At 36.0% G+C, this 22,766-nt stretch overlaps 1 protein-coding gene across 1 annotated transcript in view; it reads right to left on the reverse strand.

Moving 5' to 3' along the window:
* M1AP (meiosis 1 associated protein) overlaps positions 1-19,964 on the reverse strand; it is a 61,985-nt gene extending 42,021 nt beyond the window's left edge. The window contains exons 1-3 of the mRNA XM_019750281.2: positions 19,677-19,964; positions 3,654-3,839; positions 2,176-2,344 (exon numbers count right to left, since the gene is read on the reverse strand). Of these exons, the coding sequence (XP_019605840.1) occupies positions 2,176-2,344; positions 3,654-3,839; positions 19,677-19,916 (595 nt within the window). The 5' untranslated portion in view covers positions 19,917-19,964. The remainder of the gene's footprint in view (positions 1-2,175; positions 2,345-3,653; positions 3,840-19,676) is intronic.
* Between the last annotated feature and the right edge of the window lie 2,802 nt (positions 19,965-22,766).

The following is a 22,766-nucleotide window of genomic DNA, read 5'->3' on the forward strand; positions in this document are numbered from 1 at the left end:
ATAATTAAGTGCTAAATTGTGTGGTGCAGACCACAAGTAATGTGGTTGTTCTCAGGAAAGGAAAATCAATACAGTAGTCACAAGCCTGAATTAGGCCTTGCAGGGAGGGGAGGATTTGGCTGGAAGAAGATAGGGGAAAGAATTCAGAGGGAAAAAGAGGGAATTCAGAAGAAAAGCCTATTACGAGTGGAGGGATGGACAGAGAAAGAAAGTCAGTGAGAAGACTGGCTTGAGAAAGGCAGAGTGTGTGCAGTAGGTGAGAGCTCATGAACCACACAGCTAAGGCTGGTTGCCCTCCCTCCCTGAGAGCCTCAGGATTCTGGAAGGATTGACCTGTGTCAGAATTTGATGGGAAACGCACCCTTAGTTACCAACCCATGACCTATTAGGGGGTCAAGGGCAGTTATCCATGTGGGAGCAGGAAAGATCAATGGTATTAGAACAGTGGGCACCTCCCCACGTTCATAACTTTGGAGAAGGCCAATATAGCCAGGAAGAATTGCTGGAGGGTGAACTGTAACTTGAGTGTTGGATAAATTAAAAGCAGTTAAACACCTGTTAATCTCCACAATTTGGGAATCTCTATTGACTTCCTGACTAAGGTCTTTTTATAAATTTCTAATGCCTTAGAATGAAATGTGACAGAATGGCGTTTGGGTATACATGGCCCTTCTTGATCTAACACTTACCTACCTTTACAGCCTCACTCCCACCTCTACCTGATAAGGCTCTAGTCATAGGGAACCACGGGCACTTCTCTGAAAGTTGATTCTTCTTGCTTTCTCATGACCCTGGGTCTGCTGTTTGAGTGCCTTTTTCCTCTTCCTTTGCTTGGCTAATTCCTACTTGTCATTCAAGACTCAGTTTGAAGATTTTTTTCTTCTAGGAAATATAGGATTATTGGTGATTTATGGGTGATTATGGATGATTTATGTAGGATTTATTGGCAGGGACCTGGACCCCAGTGGTTGCTGGGTGGGGGTGGATGGGTTGGGGACACCAGGACTGGGAAGCTGGGGACTGAGAACCCATTCTGGGAGGTGGGAAGGATGCAGGAGACAGGGTGTGTGTGAGTTAAGACCCTAATCCCCTGGCACATGCTCCACTCTTCCATCAAATTTCACTTAGAAAACATGAATTCAAAGTAAAAATTATTAAGAATTTCAGGACAGCAACCTAAGAGGATTAAGTCCCAAGCATAGAGTTTTTGAGTGCAGGGCCCTGTGTGACTGCACTGGTTATAAGTCCATGAAACCAACACTGCATACGCACTAGTTATAATAGCAAAATGTAGTGAACCAAATTGTTCATTAATAAACTGTTAAACAAATAATCTGTGGTCCAACCACACAGTAAAAAAGAAAAAAATCATGTGGCCAGTAAAAAATGAGAGAGATCTGTAGATACTAACATAGATAGTTAACCAACACACTAAGAAGGTTATAAAATATTATGTATGTCATGATCCCATTAAAATAGTAAACACAGTGGGCCCTCCACATCCATGGGTTACGCATCTGTGGATTCAACCAACCATGGATTGAAAATATTTGGAAAAAAAAAGTTACGTTGTTGCTGACATGTACTATGGAGTTAGGCCTACCATGGTTGCATCTGTAGTGAACATGTATGGACTTTTGGTTTAGGTCATTATTCCCTAAACAATATAGTATAACAACTATTTACATAGCATTTACATTGTATTAGGTGTTATAAGTAACCTAGAGGTGATGTAAATTATACTGGAGAATGTGCATAGGTTATATGCAAATACTATGCCATTTTATATAAGGGACTTGTGCATCCTGGATTTCAGTATCGTGGGAGTCCTGGAACCAATCCTCTGTATATATATATATATGTATTTATATACGTATGGAATGTTGGGAGGGATACCTGAATCTCTTAAAAGTGATTAGAGCAGGAATGAATTTTTACTTTTTATACCTATAATATTTCAAGTTTTACACCAACATATATTGTTTCTGAAATTAAAAATATGACTAAAAAATTCAACTCAACATCTAGATCACCTCTCTGAACCACAGTGAAATCTGTTGGCTTCATTTCATTTAAGAACATGAAAAAACCATGGGAAATAATCTTCCTTACCTGTAAAACTAATACTCATTAAAATTCTTACCGTTATTTGTACCCTTTTCATTTAATTCTTACCATCACTGCTGGGCTCTTCACCAGGGGATGCTGCGTCCATACAATCTAGGGCTCCCTTTGTGATCTCAACCACCTGAAGCCTTCTGACCCTGACTAGGTCTATATCTTTCAACCCTTCCTCCAATTGTTTGACCACCTCTTTTCCAGGCTGGGAAGTCAGAATAGTAATCTGGAAATAAATCCAAGAATCAATGTGCCTACCTTCCCTGTATAGAGTGAGGAATAGAACACGTTAGAACTAGAGGATAAACACAGGACAAGTCTGTGGTAGTGGCTACTGTGTTTAGGGCAAAGAAGAGGATTTAATTGTAACTTACAAATCAAATTTCACTTGACAGATTCTTTTGACAGAGGTCTGGTGGGAGTGATTATCACAGAACCCTTCCAAACAGGCTGAGGCCACCCCTATGTTTTAATTTTTTAAGATTGCTGGAAGTACTGGCAGTATCTGTCCTGCTTAAAATGCTTTCATTTTATGAGAAAATAAAGGAAACAGGATCGTTCAATTCCACTCACTAAATGTGTACTGAATATCACAGTAGACAAAGGAGAGCCCATGTTCTCCTTTCTCACGGTGATGCTTCCATATAGATTTCTTTCCTTGTTCAACCTGGATTTAGTTAAGCTGTTTCTTTTGCTCTCTTAACTCTAAAATGTATGTACTCACCCTTGATCAGCATATATGACCTGAAAAAAATACTGAGATGTTTGTATTCAAATATTCTATATTTGAGTATTCTATATAAAATATTCTAATTTGAATATTTTATTCCACCTGAATGATTACACTCTATGTTTTTCTAGCAGTTTTGTCTTGAATTTGAAACTCTGGGAGAAAATTCTTTTTAGACATTTTTGGTTGATGAAGATAGATGGAGATGAAAACACATTATTTTTTAAATTCTGTTTTTAAAAATATGATGCCTGAGGTTACCAGAGACTGGAAGTGTTTTAACTCACACTCACTCACACACCCAGTGAAGTATGTCGTCATGACTTACTATATTTTTAAGGGTGTCTCAGTCTGGCACCAGAATTTTAGATATTTTTACACTTGCACCTTTGCTAATCCCAAGAATATTTACTCAATTTGATTAAGAACAATTGTAAATTGTTAACTGTACCAGAAAATATAAATATAGATACCAATGTAGGCAGTTTAATGATTGCTTTACAAGTTTCAAAAATCCAAAGGTAGATGGCATATTCAGATTTTATTTTGATTTCAGTTTTCCCTTCTAGTTCACTTTAGTCCGCATTTTTAGAGCTCTTCTCTATGCCTAGCTGTTTACTAAGAATTGCACAGGTTATAGGAAAAAGGGAACATGTCTCCTGCCTGCAGGGACCTGAAAATCTAGTCTTGAAATTTATATTCAATGTGTATAAAACAGAGCACAATATAAAAATGATAAATTATGAAGCATCTAGATGGCTGAAATGGGAAGGTGGCTGAGACCCCCAAGGCCAGCATCTCTTACCTCCAGGGAAGCGCAACTCAGAGCTGTGCCTGTGGTCACATGTCTGCTGTACTGTTTGAACTGCTGGAGCCCATCTTCTACGGCCAGCTGCAGAGAAGTGCCTTGTGGTCTGAAACAACCTTCTCTCTGTAACATGCGGAGTTCTGACATGCAGGCCTGTAGCTTAGCAAAGTTCCCTTTCACTTGCTGCAGAGAAAAATGAACCAAAGATACAAATCTTTAGTGATCCAGGTTTCAGATTAATTGGCAGTCTAAGTTCATTAACATTTACTCCTCAGGAGTCCCTTCTCTTCCTGAAAATCGGTTTATCTGACCAACAGTAAATGAGTACATACTATGTTCTAGGCATTGCACTCAAGTCTTCCCTACAGCAGAAGAGGGAAAATTTGCAGCCAAAGGGCTCCGATTATGTAGTGTTACCAGAAATAGGAAAGGAAGTGTTTTAACTCATCTACTCACCCCAAAGAAGGTCCAGTTGTGACTGCTTAGTTTTACTTTGGGCGGCCTGCCAATGGGAGGACTAGCAGGGTTACTTTGAAACGTATCTTAACTTCTCAGTCAGTCTGGGCACTGGGAGCTCCTTTATTCAGGAGTGGTGTTTTCCCAGAAATGAGGATTTTGATGTGATTGATCATTTCAGAACTGATAAGGTCCTACCTAACCTGCTCCCAGCATCACTTCAGTAAATAAGAGATGCTTAGTTTAGGCTGCAGTCAGCTCAAGGAGCCAAAAGTAAACTTCTTGGTTCTCCTCACTCTCCTTTATACAAACTTGCTATCAGGAAGTAATCTGATATAATCTGATTCTAGATCAATGTTACATGCCTTAAGGATATATGCGTATGTATTTCGAATAAATGTAGAATGAAAATTTATGACACTATTGGAAGAAATTCCAAGCATCAGTATTGGGTGGGCGGAGGGGTGGGAAGGAATTGTATTTTGGGATGAGGAAATTCCTGACCAAAGAGCAAAACTGAGCAATATTAGCAAAATGCACATAAAATTCATGAGCATGAATTACCATATGCCAGGGTACAAAGTTTGCTGAAGTCAGTGCTGCTCCACTCAGTTCCACAACTGCTTACTTTTTTTTTTAAGGAGGGTGCAACTCACAGTGGCCCATGTGGGGACTGAACAGGCAACCTTGGTGTTATTCTCTAACCAACTGAGCTAAGCAGCCACCCCAAAACTGCTTACTTTGTTTACGTGCTCCTCTCCCTGAGTCTCTGGGAAAAACACAACAAATAGGATGTAATTCTTACACAAAGAGAATTTGCAATCTAGATAGGGAGAAAAGAAACCTACTCAAGAAAGAAAGGAGAACAAATGCGACCACAGGTAGGCTCTAGTAGACGTTGAGCATTTCTTTTCATGTACCCCCGAAAGAATCTGAACAATGATACTCCTTTATACATTTTTAAGTTGACATCTAGATTTTAAAATTTTGAGTGTAAGTAGTTGCTAAGGATGTAACTTCCAGCATATTTTAAATATCAATATTTAAAAATAAAACTATAACTCACTCTTCAAAGCATAATCCAATGTAATCTAAATACCGTAGTGATTTGATACTCACCATTATTTAATTAAAAAGTACACGAGCAAGCTCTTTTTTATTATCATTAGTTTCAGGTGTACAAAACAATGTAATAGTTAGACATTTCACCCTTCATAAAGGGACATTTCACCCCCATTCCCTCTAGCATCGTATATATCTATTACAATTCCATTGACTCTATTCCCTATGCTGTACTCCATATCTCGTGACTATATATATATTAAATTATAGTTGACATACAATATTATTCAGTTTCTTTTTTCTTTTTAACAGAAATTTGTTTTTCCTTTTTCTCCTTGAACTCATATTTCCATTTCACTTTTCCCACACAGTTTTATCAAAATGTAATAAAGTTTTTTGGTTGGCAATATTTTATTGATCATCCTATCATACTTCTCTGCTCAAAAATATTTACATATTATAAGATTTTTAAAATTTCCTATAACCATAGGCTCTAAAGGGTAACCTGAGTTATTAGAATTATTGTTTATATACAATTGATCAAAACAACATGTATATTACTGATTTTAATAAATAATTATTGGCAGTAAGCATAAACTTTAACTAGAAATGCATCTCTCTTTTTTTTTGGATATAATATTACTGACTATGTTCCCTATGAGTACTTTACATCCCCATGACTATTTTGTAACTGTCTATTTCTGCTTTTTTCTTTTGGAAACACATCTCTTAATAGCATGGACACACTGGGTTCTTTTTTCAATTAGTTCAGGTATGTGTGAAAAATAAATTACTGCTCGAATTCATACAACTTTCAGTATTAATTCTATTCCTATTTTCTATTGTTACAAGGCTGAGAAAACTTGTCTTCATAAATACAAGATGCAGTGTCAAATTGCCAAATTCCTTCTAAGTTATATGCCAAAAGTCATATACATATCTACCAATAAAAATTATTTTAATGATCTATCAGCTGATACTCAATTGGTCTTCCTTCAATTTTGTGAAAATTGAAAACCACCTGGTTACAAAAGACCTTTAAGTCATAAATTGGAAACCACCTGGTTGTAAAAGACTTTTAAGTCATAAATCATTTACTTTCTTACACTGATAACAACATTTTTTTTTTAAAAAAGATTTTATTGGGGAGGGGAACAGGACTTTATTGGGGAACAGTGTGTACTTCCAGGACTTTTTTTTTTTTTCCAAGTCAAGTTGTTGTCCTTTCAATCTTAGTTGTGGAGGGTGCCGTTCAGCTTCCAGTTGTTGTCCTTTCAGTCTTAGTTGTGGAGGGCGCAACTCAGCTCCAGGTCCAGTTGCTGTTGCTAGTTGCAGGGGGCACAGCCCACCATCCCTTGCGGAAGTTGAACCGGCAACCTTGTGGTTGAGAGGACGCACTTCAACCAACTGAGGTGCCGTGTTCAATTTTAGTTGCAGGGAGCGCAGCCCACCATCCCTTGCGGGAGTCGAGGAATCGAACTGGCAACCTTGTGGTTGAGAGCCCACTGGTCCATGTGGGAATCGACCCGGCAGCCTTCGGAGTTAGGAGCATGGAGCTCCAACCGCCTGAGCCACCGGGCCGGCCCCTGATAACAACATTTTGAATTATTCCTTTGTTTGGTGCCTCTGGAAGTTTTAAAATTACATGGCAATTCATCACAGTAAGATTCACGATAAGTGAAAGATATGTACCTCTCACTTCTTTTTATTTTGAATTTTCTTTGTGAAATGAAAGCAAGGTAATTGTGAAAGGGATAGTGGGAATGGAAAAGCAGCCTGACACCCTCATCATAGGAATAGTTAGAGAAGTTTTAAGGGAAATTGAGGATCTCTATATCAATTCTTTAAACTTATCTATTCCTGTGCACGCTGGGAAGTTTTCTTGTAGTTTTTTCTTGTAGTTTTTCTTGTAGTTTTCTTGTAGTCCTAGTAATACATATGTGGACCCCAGTTTGAAGAGACTGTCATAGACTGCAGATGCTTTAGAAGTTTAGAAAAAAAAAAAGGTAAGTGTTGTTGTAAAGCAGGTGACATTGGGCTGAGAATTGAAAGGGTAAGATTTGTTAAAGAATATAGTATTTTATGTGTGTATGCATGTGGGGAGCAATAGAGAGGCAGAAAGTTCAATACTAGCAATGGTATGGAGGTTGAGAGTGACTGTTATGTGCCAGAGAGAATGAGGAAATGTGCCTGACAAGAGTGGAGGATGCTTGTTAAGAAGTAGTAGGCATTTTAGTTAAAGAAGTACTAGGTCTTAGCTCAGGTTTTCGGTCCAAATAGACTTGAGTTCTAAACCTGGCTCTTCCTCTTATTGGCTATGGATCCTTAAGTCTAAATTTCTTCAGCTAGAAATTGGTAACAATGGAAATATTTATCTTAAAGAGTAAGTATTAAATGAGTTAATTCACGGCACACAGTATGTATTTAGTGTTAGCTGTGGTTATTATTTTTATGTCTCAAAGCACTTGGGGCATTGCTGATTAAACAGAAGGGGTTTGTACTCACTTAATGGCTCTGTTCTACATTTGATAAAATAAGTGAAAAAACTAGTATCTACATAAATGACATAGATCCATTTACTCATCCACTTAAGAAAAATATTTATTATTAGGTGCTTATGATGTACTAGGTGCATTAAAAAAGACATAATTCCTGCTATTAACTTTACTAACAAGTGAGATAGGTAGCCTCAGAATACAGAGGGATAGGAGCCACAATTGAATGACATTTTCCAAATATGTTGACCAGTTATTGTCTGTCTCGCTAGAATATAAACTCTATTAAAGGAGGAATCCGATTTGTCTCTTCATTGCAATGTGTACAGGTCCTAATACCAACTGGACCACAGTTGGTATTAAAAATGAAAATGAAAACACAATGACCCCAAATCTATGGGACACAGCAAAAGCAGTCCTAAGAGGGAAATGCAGGTCTATGTCAATAAAGAAGAAAAATCTTAAATAAACAATCTAACTTTATACCTAAGGGAACTGGAAAAAGAACAACAAAGCCCAAAGTGAGTAGAAGGAAGGAAATAATAAAGATCAGAGCAGAAATAAATGAAATGGAGTCTAAAAAAACAACAACCAAAAAACCAATGAAACCAAGAGTTGGTTCTTTGAAAAGATAAACATAATTAATAAGCCTTTAATCACACTCATTAAGGAAAACAGAGTGAGGACTCAAATAAATAAAATCAGAGATGAAAGAGAAGTGACAACTGACACGACAGAAATACAAAGGATTATAAGAAAATATTATGAACAATTATATGCCAGTAAATTGGACAATCTGAAAAAAATAGATAAATTTCTAGAAACATAAAATCTTCCAAGACTAAATCAAGAAGAAACAGTAAATCTGAACCAACATACTACTACTAACGAAATTAAATCCGTAATCAAAAAACTTCCAACAAACAAAAATCCTGGACTGGATGGCTTCACAGGTGAATTTTACCAAACATTCAAAGAAAAATTAACACCTATCCTTCTCAAACTATTCCAAAAAATTCAAGAGGAGAGAGCGCTCCCAAGCTCATTTTACGAGACCACCATTACCAATTCCAAAACCACACAAAGACATTACAAGAAAAGAAAATTATACGCCAATATTCCTGATAAACACAGGTGCAAAAATCCTCAACAAATTATTAGCAAACCGAATTTAGCAATACAGTAAAAAGATCATACACCATGATCACGTGGGATTTATTTCTGGGATACAAGCTTGGTTCAGTATCTGCAAATCAATTAATGTGATACACCACATAAAGAAAATGAAAGATAGAAATCATATGATTATTCAATAGATGCAGAAAAAGCGTTTGACAAAATCCAGCATCAATTTATGATAAAAACTCTCAGCAAAGTGGTAATAGAAGGAACATACCTCAACATAACCAAGGCCATATATGACAAACCCACAGCTAACATCATACTCAATGGGGAAAAGCTAAAAGCATCTTCCTTAAGATCAGGAACAAGACAAGGATGCCCACTTTCACCACTTTTATTCAACATAGTATTGGAAGTTCTAGCCACAGCAATTGGACAAGAAAAAGAAATAAAAGGCATCCAGATTGGAAAGAAAGAACTAAAACTGTCATTACCTGCAGATGAAATGATACTATATAGAGAGAACCCCAAAGATTCCACCAGAAAAACTATTAGAACTGACAAGTGAATTCAGTAAAGTATCAGGATACAAAATTAATACTCAGAAACTGATTGCATTTTATACACCAATAATGAACTGTCAGAAAGAGAAATTAAAACAATAATCCCATTTACAATTGCCTAAAAAGAAAAAACCTAGGAATAAATTTAATCAAGGAAGTGAAAGACCTGACTTGAAAACTATAAGATACTGAAGAAAAAAAACTGAAAAATAAATATATGGTGATGGAAAGAGAACTGACTCTGGGTGCTGAACACACAATGGGATTTACAGATGAGGTAATACAGAATTGTACACCTGAAATCTACATAACTTTACTAACAATTGTTACCCCAATAAACTTTAATTTAAAAAAACACAAAAAAACACTGAAGAATAATAAATAATAAATAAATAAATGGAAGCATATACCATGCTCAAGGATAGGAAAAATTAACATTCTTAAAATATCCATACTACCCAAAGCATCTATAGATTCAATCCAATTCCTGTCAAAATACCAAAGGCATTTTTCACAGAAGTAGAACAAATAATCTTAAAATTTATATGGAACCACAAAAGACCCTGGATAGCCACAATAATCTTGAGAAAGAAAAATAAAATTGGTCATTATCATGCTACCTGGTATCAAGCTATACTACAAGATTATAATAATCAAAACAGCATAGTACTGGCATAAAAACAGACATATAGATCAATGGAACTGAATAGAGAGCCCAAAAATAAACCCATGCCTATTTGGTTATTTAATCTACGACAAAGGAGGCAAGAGTATACAGTGGGGTAAAGACAGTCTAGTCAATAAATGATGTTGAGAAAACTGGACAGATACATGCAAAAAGTGAAACTGGACCACCTTTTCACACCATATACAAGACGATACTCAAAATGGATTAAAGACTTAAATGTAAGACCTGAAATCATAAAACTCCTGGAAGAAAACATAGGCAGTAAACACTCCGACATTGCTTTTAGTAATATTTTTTTCTAATCTATCTCCTTAGGCAAAGGAAACAAAAGAAAAAAAATAAACAAATGGGATTACATCAAACTAAAAAGGTTTTGCACAGCAAAAGAAACTACCAACAACACAAAAAGACAGTCTACTAAATGGGAGAAGATATTCACCAATGCTACATCTCATAAGGGGTTAATATCCAGAATTTATAAAGAACTCATACAACTAAACACCAAAAAAACCTCCGAACAATCCAATTAAAAAGTGGGCAGAGGACCTGAATAGACATTTCTCCAAAGAGAACATACACGTGGCCAACAGACACATGAAAAGATGCTCAACATCAGTAATCATCAGAGAAATGCAAATTAAAACCACAATGAGATATCACCTCACACCTGTCAGAATGGCTATCATCAATAAATTAACAAATAACAAGTGTTGGTGAGGATGTGGAGAAAAGGGAACTCTCGTGCACTGTTGGTGGGATTGCAAATTGGTGCAGCCAGTATGAAAAACAGTTGGAAGTTCCTCAAAAAATTAAAAATATAACTATCTTATGACCAAACAATTCCACTTCTGGGTATTTATCCGAAGAAATCCAAAACACTAATTTGAAAAGATATTAATATATGCACCCCTATGTTCACTGCAGCACTACTTACAATAGCCAAGATTTGGAAGCAACTCAAATGCCCATCAATAGATGACTGGATAAAGACGATATGGTACATATATTCAATGGAATATTATTCGTCCATAAAAAAGAATGAAATCTTACCATTTGAGACAACATGGATGGACATAGGGAGTATTATGCTGAGTGAAATAAGTCAGATTGAGAAAGACAAACACCATATGATCTCACTTATGTGTGGAATCTAAAGAACAAAATAAACGAACAAACAAAACAGAAACAGACTCATAAATACAAAGAACAAACTGACGGTTGCCAGAGAGGAGGGAGTTGGGGAGCTGGGTGATAAAGGTGAAGGGATTAAGAAATACAAACTGGTAGTTACAAAATAATCACAAGGATGTAAATTACAGCATTGAGAATATAATAAATAATGTTGCAACAACTATTTATAGTGCTAGGTGGATATTAGACAAATGGGGGGAATCACTGCATAAATTATATAAATGTCTACACTATACTCTGTAACTTAAAAAAATAATAATAAAAAAGAAAATGAAACCTTTACATAGTTTCCAAAATTTTGTTGTGATTTTTTTCTCCCATTTCTTTTCTCTTGTGAGTTTATACTGTGGTGGCAGGGATTTCTAGTTGCCCCTCCATATTGATCCTCTGCCTCTAAGGCACCAAAACTGTCAAATTTTATTCGGGCACCATGACTCTCTGGAATAATAACTACATTTCCTAGTCTCTCATACCCTAGGAGTTTCAGTGTGATTAACTTCTGGCCAATGGGATGATGGTAAGCAAAGTGATGGGAGCAACTTTTGATAAGTATTTTTAAAGGGTGTGGGAGTTCCCTTTGCTCTCCTTTTCCTTTTCTGCTTGCTGGACTACAGCCATCAAAGTAGCAGTGTGGACCACAAGATAGCCAAATTAGAGCACTATTTGCCCTAAAATCCCATTGTAGATCAAATATGATTTAAATAACTTCTTTGTTCTCATAAAAAGATAAAAGAATTGGTAAGATCTTCACAGTAAGAGAATTTTTCTGAAACTGCTTTGAGAGGAGATTAATCACTTTGGTCAGATTTATTTATATTAAGGGCACAATGGATATAAAAGGAATTCTAATATTTTAATTATGATTCTTCTGTCCTGATTCCTTATAAAAAGTTCAAGATTATTTGATTATACTCAGAAATTAAATATGAGGAGTTATATTGAGGTTCATTTCGGGCAAGATTCCTACCTGCTCTCTCCATTTATATTTTGAGCTAACTGCAGATAGAAAATGACAGCTACTTATATAGGTCAGCAACAATGGATTTAAGGTAACATTTTCCTTAAACTAAGATTCGATTGTTCTATACATAAGGTGATGGCATTGATTTTCTTGAGCTTTTAACCAGAGTTGAACTTACTGTTCTTTTGGAAAAAAAATCTGGCTTGTAATTTTTCCTGAGTTACCAGTCAGTGGTTTTTAGTCTAGAATGGTCTGCCTCTCGGAATAGGGTAATTACGGGATCAAGGGATTCATCTAGGGCAAAGATGTACTGAGGAGGGCCAGGTGCATGTAATACAGTCACTTGAGGAAGGAAAAAAAATCCTTTTACCTTTGTTTGGGACATGAGCTCATTTCTCAAAAATCCTCTTATTCTGGATATCTTCCATTTGTCCTTCCAGATCACTCTACTTTTCTCTACCTTTATTACCTGACAGAAGGTTGGTATCACCGCCAAATATGGTCACGGGACAAACATGTGCAAGGAAAATGGCATCACAGAGGAACATTTCTGCCACACGGCCATAAACATCACTCTCACTTTCACTCTGTCTTCAGTATACTTGTAGGATATATAATCCCTGGATTACATACAGTGAGAGCGATACATTTTGTTTATCCATTCACCAGTTAATAGACATTCTTATTGTTTCGCATTTGGGGCTGCCGTGAACATTCCAGTATGTGTATTTGTGTGAATGCTTGTTTTCATTTCTGGGGAAGGGGATTGTTGGGTTACAAGGAAGGTGCATATTTAACTTTTTAAGAAATTGACAACCTATTTCCCAGAGTGGTTGTATCAGTTTACCTTCCTGTCAGCAATGAATGAGGGTTATAGTTTCTCCACCTTCTCACCAACACTTGGTATTGCCTGTCAATATTACCTGTCTGTTTAATTGTAGCCATTCTAGTGAGTATGTCATGTCATCTTTGTTTTTAACTATTTATTTAGAAATAATTATAGATTCACAGAAAGTTGCAAAAGTTATACACAGAGGACTTATGTACTCTTCACCCAGTTTCTTCCAGTGGTTACATCTTACGTAACTATAGCACAATTTCAAAACCAAGAAATTACCTTGGTTGAATGTATGCAGAGTTCTATATCATATTATCACATCTGTAGTTTCATGTAACCATCACCTCAATCAAGACACAGAATTATTCCATCACCACAAAGATCTCCCTCATGCAATCTTTTTATAGTCACCTCCACCCCATACCAGTGCGAACCCTTGGCAACCAGTAATCTGTTCTCTATAATTTTGTCATTTTGAGCGTTATATAAATAGAATTAATGTGTGTGACCCTATGAGATTGGCTTTCCCCCCCCACACAGCATAATGCTCTTGCGATCCATCCAAATTGTGCCTGTCAATAGTTCATTTCTTTTTATTGCTGAGGAGTATTCCATGGTATGGATACACTAGTTTGTTTAATCATTAAGCCATTAAAGGACTTCTAGTACTATGCTGAATAAGAGTGGTGAGTATACACATTTTTGTCTCATTCCCAATCATAGGGGTAAAACATTCAGTCTTTTGCCTATTAAATATAATGATAGCAAAGCTAAAATATATGAATGGGACTAGATCAAACTTAAAAGCTTCTGCACAGCAAAAGAAACCATTGACAAAATAAAGAGGCAACCAACTGAAAGGGAGAAGATTTTTGCAAACAGTGCCTCCGATAAGGGGTTAGTATCCAAAATACACGAGGAAACTCATGCAACTCAACAACGAAAAAACAAACAACCCATATTGAAAAATGGGCAGAGGACCTGAAGAGACATTTCTCCAAAGAGGACGTACAAATGGCAAATAGACATATGAAAAGATGCTCAACATCGCTAATCATCAGAGAAGTGCAAATAAAAACCACAATGAGATATCACCTCACCCCAGTTAGAATGGCTATCGTCAACAAGACAAATGTTGGAGAGGCTGTGGAGAAAAAGGAACCCTCATACACTCTTGGTGGGAATGCAGATTGGTTCAGTCACTATGGAAGGCAGTGTGGAGGTTCCTCAAAAAATTAAGAATAGAATTACCATATGACCCAACAATCCCTCTCCCCAAAAATCTGAAAACATTTATTCATAAAGACACGTGTGCTCCAATGTTCAGTGGAGCTTTATTTATGGTGGCCAAGACATGGAAAAAACCAAAATGCCCTTCGATAGATGAATGGATAAAGTAGTTGTGGTATATATACACAATGGAATACTATTCGGCGGTAAGAAAAGATGAAATAGTACCATTTGTGACAACATGGATGGATATTGAGATTATAATGCTAAGCGAAATAAGTCAGACAGTAAAAAGTAGAGAACTATATGATTTCACTGATATGTGGTATATAAAATTGAAAACAACAAAAGAACAAGACAAATGTAGGAACAAACTCATAGACACAGACAATAGTTTAGGGGTTACCAGAGGGTAAGGGGGAGTGGGGCTCCAGAAGAAGGTAAACGGGGTCTAATATATGGTGATGGAAAGAGAACTGACTCTGGGTGGTGAACACAATGTGAGATATAGATAATGTATTACAGAATTGTACACCTGAAATCTATGTAACTTTACTAACAATTGTCACCTCAATAAACTTTAATTAAAAAAATAATGTTAGTTATAGATTTTATCATTAATGGGTGTTGAACCTTATTAAATGCTTATTCTGTTTCAATGATACGATCATATGATTTTCTTCTTTAGCCTTTTAGTATAGTGAATCACTTTAATGATTATCAAATTTTGAACCAAACTTTCATTCCTGAAGTAAACCTCACTTAGCTATGGTGCATAATTCTTTTTGTATATTGCTAAATTAAATTTATTAATATTATATTAAGACTTTTTTGCATCTGTATTCATGAGGGATATTGGTCTTTAGTTTTCTCTTTTGTGTATTCTCTTTTTTTTTGGCATTAGAGTGATAACTGGTCTCATAAAATGAGTAGGTAAAAGTTCCCTTCCATTTTCTGGAAAAGATTGTGTAGAATTGGTATTAATTCTTCTTTAAATACTTGGTAGAATTCTCCAGTAATTCTACCTTGAATCTGGGCCTAGAGATTTCTTGTTCAGGAGTTTTAAAATTATGATGTCATTTTTTTTTCATAGTTACAGGGCTATTGCAATTATTTACTTCATATTAGGTTGTGGTAGTTTGTGCTTTTCAAGGAATTGATCTATTTCATCTACGTGTTCAGATTTGTGTATATAAATTTGTTCATACTGTTCTCTTATTATCCTTTGGAAGCTTACTGGGTCTGTAATGATACTCTTTGTTTCATTCCTAATATTGGTAAGTTATATATTCTCTATTTTTCTTTGTCTATCTTGCTGGAGGTATGTTAATTTTGTTAATCATTTTGAAGAATTAGCTTTATGTTTCAATTTTCTGTCCCTAATTTCATTGATTTTTGTCTTTATTATTTCCTCCCTTCTGCTTCCTTTGGATTTATTTTACTCATCCCTTTCTAGTTTCTTGAGGTGGGAGCTTATATTACTGATTTGAAACTTTCCCTATTCTAATGTAAACATTTAGTGCTATAAATATCTCTGTCAGTACTATGTTAGCTGGATCCCACAACTTTTGACATGTTGTATTTTAATTTTTACTCAATTCAATATATTTTAAAAATTTCCCTTGACATTTCTTCTTTGACCCATGATTTATTTAGAAATGCATTGTTTAGTGTCCAAGTGTTTGGAGATTTTCCTGTTATGCTTCTGTTATTATTTTCTAGTTTGATTCCATTGTGGTCAGAGAACATACTGTGTATGACTGCAATTCTTTCAAATTTGTTGAAATTTCTTTTATGGCTCAGGATATAGTCTATTTTGATAAATATTCTGTGGGTGCTTGAAAAAGATATGTCTTCTGTTGTTGAATGGAGTATTCTATAAATGTCAATTAGATCCTGTTGGCTAATGTTTTTCTACATCTTTGTTGATTTTCTCTAGCTGTTCTATCAATTGTCAAGATCAAGGCATTGAAGTCTCTAGCTGTAATTTTGGATTTGTCTTTGTCTTTCAGTTTTATCAGTTTTGCTTCACATATTTCACAGAGCTGTTGTTTGGTGGGTATGCATTTAGGATTGCTATGTCTTCTTGTTGGATCGACTCTTTCTTTTATCATTATCTAATATCCCTCTTTGTACCTGATATCCTTTGCTCTGATGTCTACTTTATTTGATATATAAATACAGCCAATTCTGCTTTGTTTTGATTAATGTTATCACGGTATATCTTTTTCCATCCTTTTACTTTCAACTTACTTCTATTGTATTTGAAGTTAGTTTCTTGTAGATAGGATACAATTGAGTCTAAGGCAGAACAGATTCAAACTTCTAAAAACTAAAGACAAACTCTTGAAAGCAGAACACTGACACCTTACCTAAAAGGGGAAAAAAAATCAAGTAACAATAGATTTTTTTCATCAGAAACCATGGAGGCCAGAGGAAGTATCACCCCACTCCTCCCTCCTCCTCTGCCAATCTCTTTCTTTTAATTGGTATATTCAGACCAATTATATTTAAGGTAATTATTGGTATGTTAGCCTGCCAATTTATTTGCTGTTTTATGTTTGTTTCCTCAGTTTTTCATTTCTCTGTTTTCTTTTACCCATCTCCCTGTGGACTTAAATATATATATATTTAGAATTCTATTTTAATTTATCTATAGTATTTCTGAGTCTAGCTCTTTGTATAGATTTTTAAAGTGATTGCTCTAAGTGTTATTATACATACATACTTATCACAGTCTACTGGTGTCAACTGTGTCTTTAAGTCTCTTTACCTTCCCCTGTTTATAATGTAATTATCTTAAGTATTTCCTCTATATCCATTAACAACCAGATCAGAAAATATTACAATTTTTGCTCTTAGTTTTCCTTCATCTGAAAATATCTTTATTTCTGATTCATTCCTTAAAGGTATTTCCACTGGACACAGAGTTATAGGTTAACAGTTCTTTTCTCTTTTTAAAGATTTTATTGGGGAAGGGGAACAGGACTTTATTGGGGAACAGTGTGTACTTCCAGGCTTTTTTTTTTTTTTTTCCAAAGTCAAGTTGTTGTCCTCTCAATTTTAGTTGTGGAGGGTGCCGTTCAGCTTCAAGTTGTCCTTTCAGTCTTAGTTGTGCACAGCTCAGCTCCTGGTCCAGTTGCCGTTGCCAGTTGCAGGGGGCGCAGCCCACCATCCCTTGCGCGAGTTGAAGCAGCAACCTTGTGGTTGAGAGGACGGGCTCCAACCAACTGAGCCATCTGGGAGCTCAGCGGCAGGCCAGCTCAAGGTGCCGTGTTCAATCTTAGTTGCAGGGGGTGGAGCCCACCATCCCTTGCGGGACTCAAGGAATTGAACTGGCAACCTTGTGGTTGAGAGCCCACTGGCCCATGTGGGAATTGAACCGGCAGCCTTCGGAGTTAGGAGCATGGAGCTCCAACTTCCTGAGCCACCGGGCCGGCCCAACAGTTCTTTTCTTTCAGCATTTGAAAAATGTGACACTTCCTCTGGCCTCCATAGTTTCTGATGAAAAAAATTGTTACTTGATTTTTTTCCCCCTTTTAGGTAAGGTGTCAGTGTTCTTTCAAGAGTTTGTCTTTAGTTTTTAGAAGTTTGAATCTGTTCTGCGTTAGAACAGATTTCTTTGCATTTATCCTGTTTGAGGCTAGACAGCATCTTGAATATGTAGGTTTATAACTCTTGCCAAATTTGGCAATTTTTCAGTGATTATTTCTTTGAATATATTTTTTTACCCTACCATCCTTTCCCATTCCTCTTGGACTCTGACACCACAAATGTTAGATTTTCTGTTACAGTCTCACAGGTCCCTGTGGCTTTGTTCATTTTTTAAATCTATTTTCTCTCTGTTGCTCAGAAGGGTAATTTCTATTTTATCTTCATGTTCACTGATTCTTTTCTGACCTCTCTATTCTGCTGTTGAGACCATCGAAGGTTTTTGTTTTTCAAATTTCAGTTATTGTATTTTGCAGTTCTAAAATTTCTATTTGGTTCTTCTCTGTACTTCTTTTTCTTTGGTGAGATTTTATTTTTTCCATTTATTCTAAGCATGTTCATAATGATCATAGCTGCTTGCTGAAGCATTTTTATGATGCTTCAATTTCTATGGGCTAAAACAAGTATTCAAAGACATAATCACTGAAAACTTGTCAATTTTTATGATAGCTGCTTCAAAATCTTTTTCAGATAATTCCAACATCTGTGTCATTTAAGTATTGAGGTCTGTTATCTTCTCATTCAAGTTGAGATTTTCCTGGTTCTTGATGAGTGATTTTCTTTTTATTATATTCTGGACATTTTGGGTATTATAAGGATTTGGATCTTATTTAAATCTTTTGCTTTAGCAGGCCTCCTCTGACACTGTACCAGTGGGGGAAGTGAGGTTTCCAGGTAATTATTGCCAAGGGTTTCCAGGCAATTATTGCCTGGGGTGTAACTCTGATTACAACCCAGAAGGGAGAGTACCTTGTTATTTTTGGGTAGGGGTGCAAATTCAGTCTCTCCACATGGCCCCCACTGACACTCTGGGGATGGGGAAGCTTCATTACTGTCAGGTGGGCATAAAAGTCCTGGCTTTTCACTAGGCCTTCACTGACACCACCCTGCCTTGGAAGTAAAAAGGTGCCTCACTGCCACTCCTCACATGGCCTCCACTCTGCCTCTTCCAGCATCACCTCAGCGGCAGAGGCACTGTTAATGTTGGGTAGGAGAGTGGTAGTACAGGCTCCCACATGGCTCCCATGGACACTAGGGGGAGGAGATCTTGTTCCTACCAGGTAGGGACAAAAGTCCTGGCTCTCCAGCAGACCTTCTCTGATGATCCCAGCAGCGAGGCTGCCTCAGGAAGAGGATGCACTAGAACTCTTGAAGTCTTTCCCATCCCTATGATTCTGAACTTTGTATAGGGGACCAACTGAAGATTTGAATTTGATTGATGATGAGGAGACACAGTTGTCTATGTGTAAGGGAGCTTTGTAAAAGCATTACCCCTGGCCCAGCCTTTGCCTTCGGAAACCCTAGGGGGAGTTTCACTTGAGTCCCATGTGAAACAGTAGAGAACACATTTTCATGTTTCTGCACAGTTAGGGCTTTCTGAGCAAAGAAAACTGGAACCTGAGTAAAAAGACAAGTCTTGGAAGTTAAAGGGTGATTGAATAACCAGAGGCCTCTGAAGAGGGGCAAGATGTAGCCTATTTAAACTTCCATATTAATAATTCTGGGATTCCTCTTTTGCAGTACAATGCCCCCCACCCCCTTCCTTATGTGCAGGATGACATCTGGCTCTCATTGTGTTGCCTGTGGTATTGGGTATAAGAATGAGCACAGTTAATGCCATAAGTAATAATAACTGTGATCCTTGCTTCAGAAACCTCATGTTTCCTTTCAGGATAAAGTGAAAATAATAAAGATATACTCACCACAAAGGGGAGGATGCACTCGTGCTGATTTTGTACCAGGTATAAGCTGAAGAGGGACATGCGACTAGGGCCCATCAAGTTGCAGGCTAGAGAGAAAAAGTTCTGCAAAGCCTCACAGAGGTTGGAGCAGATGTCAGCCCAGGACGGTAGAGCAATATGCACAATGAGAATCCTCGGAGGTTGCTCATATATCTGTGTGGGAGTGGAGGCTCCTTTACCAGTAGTTCGTCCATGATACATGGCAGCCAGACCAAAGGTGGAACTGCAGCCACCACGTGGATATTCTCTACACCTATAGAGAAGAAAAGATAAATCATTGGCTTTCATAAAACTGAATTATATGCTCTGTGGAAACAATGAACACAGGTCTAGGGGATTAAGTCCAGAAAGGAGTCAGACTGGGTACTAACTCAAGCTTCTCTAGGCTGGCTATCGCATTTTTATTTATTTGTTTTTTTAGTGTGTGATTTCATTTATGTACAATGTACAGAACAGGCAAATCCACAGAGACAGAAAGTAAATTAATGGTTGCGAGAAGCTGAGGGCAGAGGGAAATGGAGAATGATTGCTAATGGATGAAGCGTTTCTTTTAAGGGGATGAAAACATTCTGGAATTATAGAGTGTAATGGATGCACACACTTGTGAATATAGCAAAAACCACTGATTTATACACCTTAAATGATAAATGTTGTGGAAGGCTATCCCTGCTTAATAGCTCCCAAGGGATTTAGATGTTCGCCTGTAATGTAAGTCTGAGAATGCTTAAAGATGTTGAGTGGAACTAATAAAAAAGATATACAAAAGTGAAACTTCAGTCTCAAAGTAAGTTATCTGCCCTCATAAACTTTTTTTCTTTATTAGCATTTATTGTACTGTATTGTAATTTGTTCCTATGACTTCCTCTCCCACTATATTGTAAGCTTTCCAAGGGTGGAGAATGTTTTGTCAATTTTATCAGTGCTTAGCTCATTGTTTTTTGGTACACAAAAAACAATTTTCATTCTTAAAAATGAAAATATAACCACATTTCCCCCTTCAGGATTCGTTTGAGAACCTTCATGACTTGGTCTTCAGCCTTATTGGATAAATTACTAGAAAAATATACCTAACCAATATTAACTACAAAGAAGATTTAAAACCTAAATACTCTATAACCATTGAAGAAATTTAATTGGTAGTCAAATATCTTCCCACAAAATAAACTACAGGGTCAGATGATTCCACTGACAAGTTCCATCAAACTCTCAAAGACCAAGAACTTCAATCTAATTTCTTTCAGAGAATAAGAGAGGGAACACTGCTCAGTTAATTTTACTAGGTTAGCATAACCTTTGATATCAAAATCAGATAAGAGTATTATAAGAAAAAAATTTATAGGATAATCTCATCCATGAACTCAGATGTAAAAATCCTAAATAAAATATAAGCAAATTGAAAATAGCAACATATAAAAAGAATAATGGAAGAAATTAAAGTCATTGTTTGCAGATGATATGATTGTATATATAGAAAATCTAAAAGAATCTACAGTTTTATAATTTTCTCCAAAAGTTCTCATTTTTTATTAAATTTTATTCTTAGAAATTTGCTATTTTTAATGTTAATTTACATGACGTATTTTAAAATTTCGTTTTCAGTTTGTTGCTAATGTATGGAAATAAAATTGATTTCTGTATATTGATTTTGTATTTAACAACCTTGCTGCAATTGCATGCCCTCTTATTAATTATAATAATTTATCTGTTAGATCCTTTTGGATTTTTTTGTTCACAATCATATAATCTGTGAATAATGACATGCACAAGGATACATGAACAAAGTCAGATCATAGCAGCAAAAAGACTATTCATAACATCTTGTTCACAATTATCCCAAACCGCAAATAACACAGTATATTCACACATACAGAAATGAAAATGAGTGAACTAGAGTTACATGCAACAACATGGATGACTCTAAGACACAATATTGAATAACAGAAGCAAGACACAAAGAATATATATAGTAAGATTCCATTCACATAGATATTTTGAAATAAGCAAACATAACTAATAATATATTGTTTACAGATAGGTACATAATGGTAAAACTATTTTTAAAAAGCAAGGAAATGGCTATCACAAAAATTAGGGGAGCTGTTTTCTCTAGAAAGGAAGGAGTACATTACTATTAGAAGGGACAAAAGAGGAGGTTCTGGGGTATTGGCAATGTTCTATTTCTTGACTTTCATTGTGGTTGCTCACTTTATAATTATTAAACTATATGTTCATGTTTTATGAAATAGTCTCTATATGTTATATTTAACAATAAAAATATTTCAAAAAGAACATTAGGACAAACATAAAATATTTTTTAGATTAAAAAAACTTATCCCACCTCTGGGAACTAAAACAATTCTATATAATTGTTTTTTAGCTAAACAAAAATGAAGGGGAAATAAAAGCTTATTTAATTTCCTCTGGGTCCAAGAGAAAGATATTTATGATATTTTTTAGAAACATTTTGGAATTTAGGATCTTTAAAAATGATCTAAAAGTGCATAGATAAATGTGTTTCTCAAAATGAATCTGTGAAGTCAATCTCTTTCAAATTTTCCTTTTTGGATAGTGGAAGTCAGCATTTGTTCATTGAACAATTTTTTATTGCACTCCAATTATACTGGGTACGGATGAACAAATAAATGAATGAATATGCTAATCTGTTGAAAGTAATATTGAACCAGAAATCCAAGCCAATCACTAAAGTATTTACCAAGAAAGCACATATAAATATTTTTTAACTATACTTGTAAAATTAAGTGCATAGGACCAATTTAATGCTGAATTTGAGGCTGACACACAGACAGGTTCACACAGACAAACAGACACCCAGACAAAGGCCTTACTTCATATGGAATGAGCTCATATTCCTCTTGCTCATCTTCCTTCACGTCTGAAACTCTTGCCATTTTAGAGAATAGGCAGTTCTAACTTTTCATGATTCCAATATATACAAATCTCAAATCAAATATAATTTAGTTAAATAACACCAGCACCCATCAACACAGTTCAAATTTCAGTTACCATAGAATATTAACTGTAATTACATAA

The sequence above is a fragment of the Rhinolophus sinicus genome, linkage group LG05 (genome assembly GCF_036562045.2).
Source record: "Rhinolophus sinicus isolate RSC01 linkage group LG05, ASM3656204v1, whole genome shotgun sequence".
Lineage (NCBI taxonomy): Eukaryota > Metazoa > Chordata > Mammalia > Chiroptera > Rhinolophidae > Rhinolophus > Rhinolophus sinicus.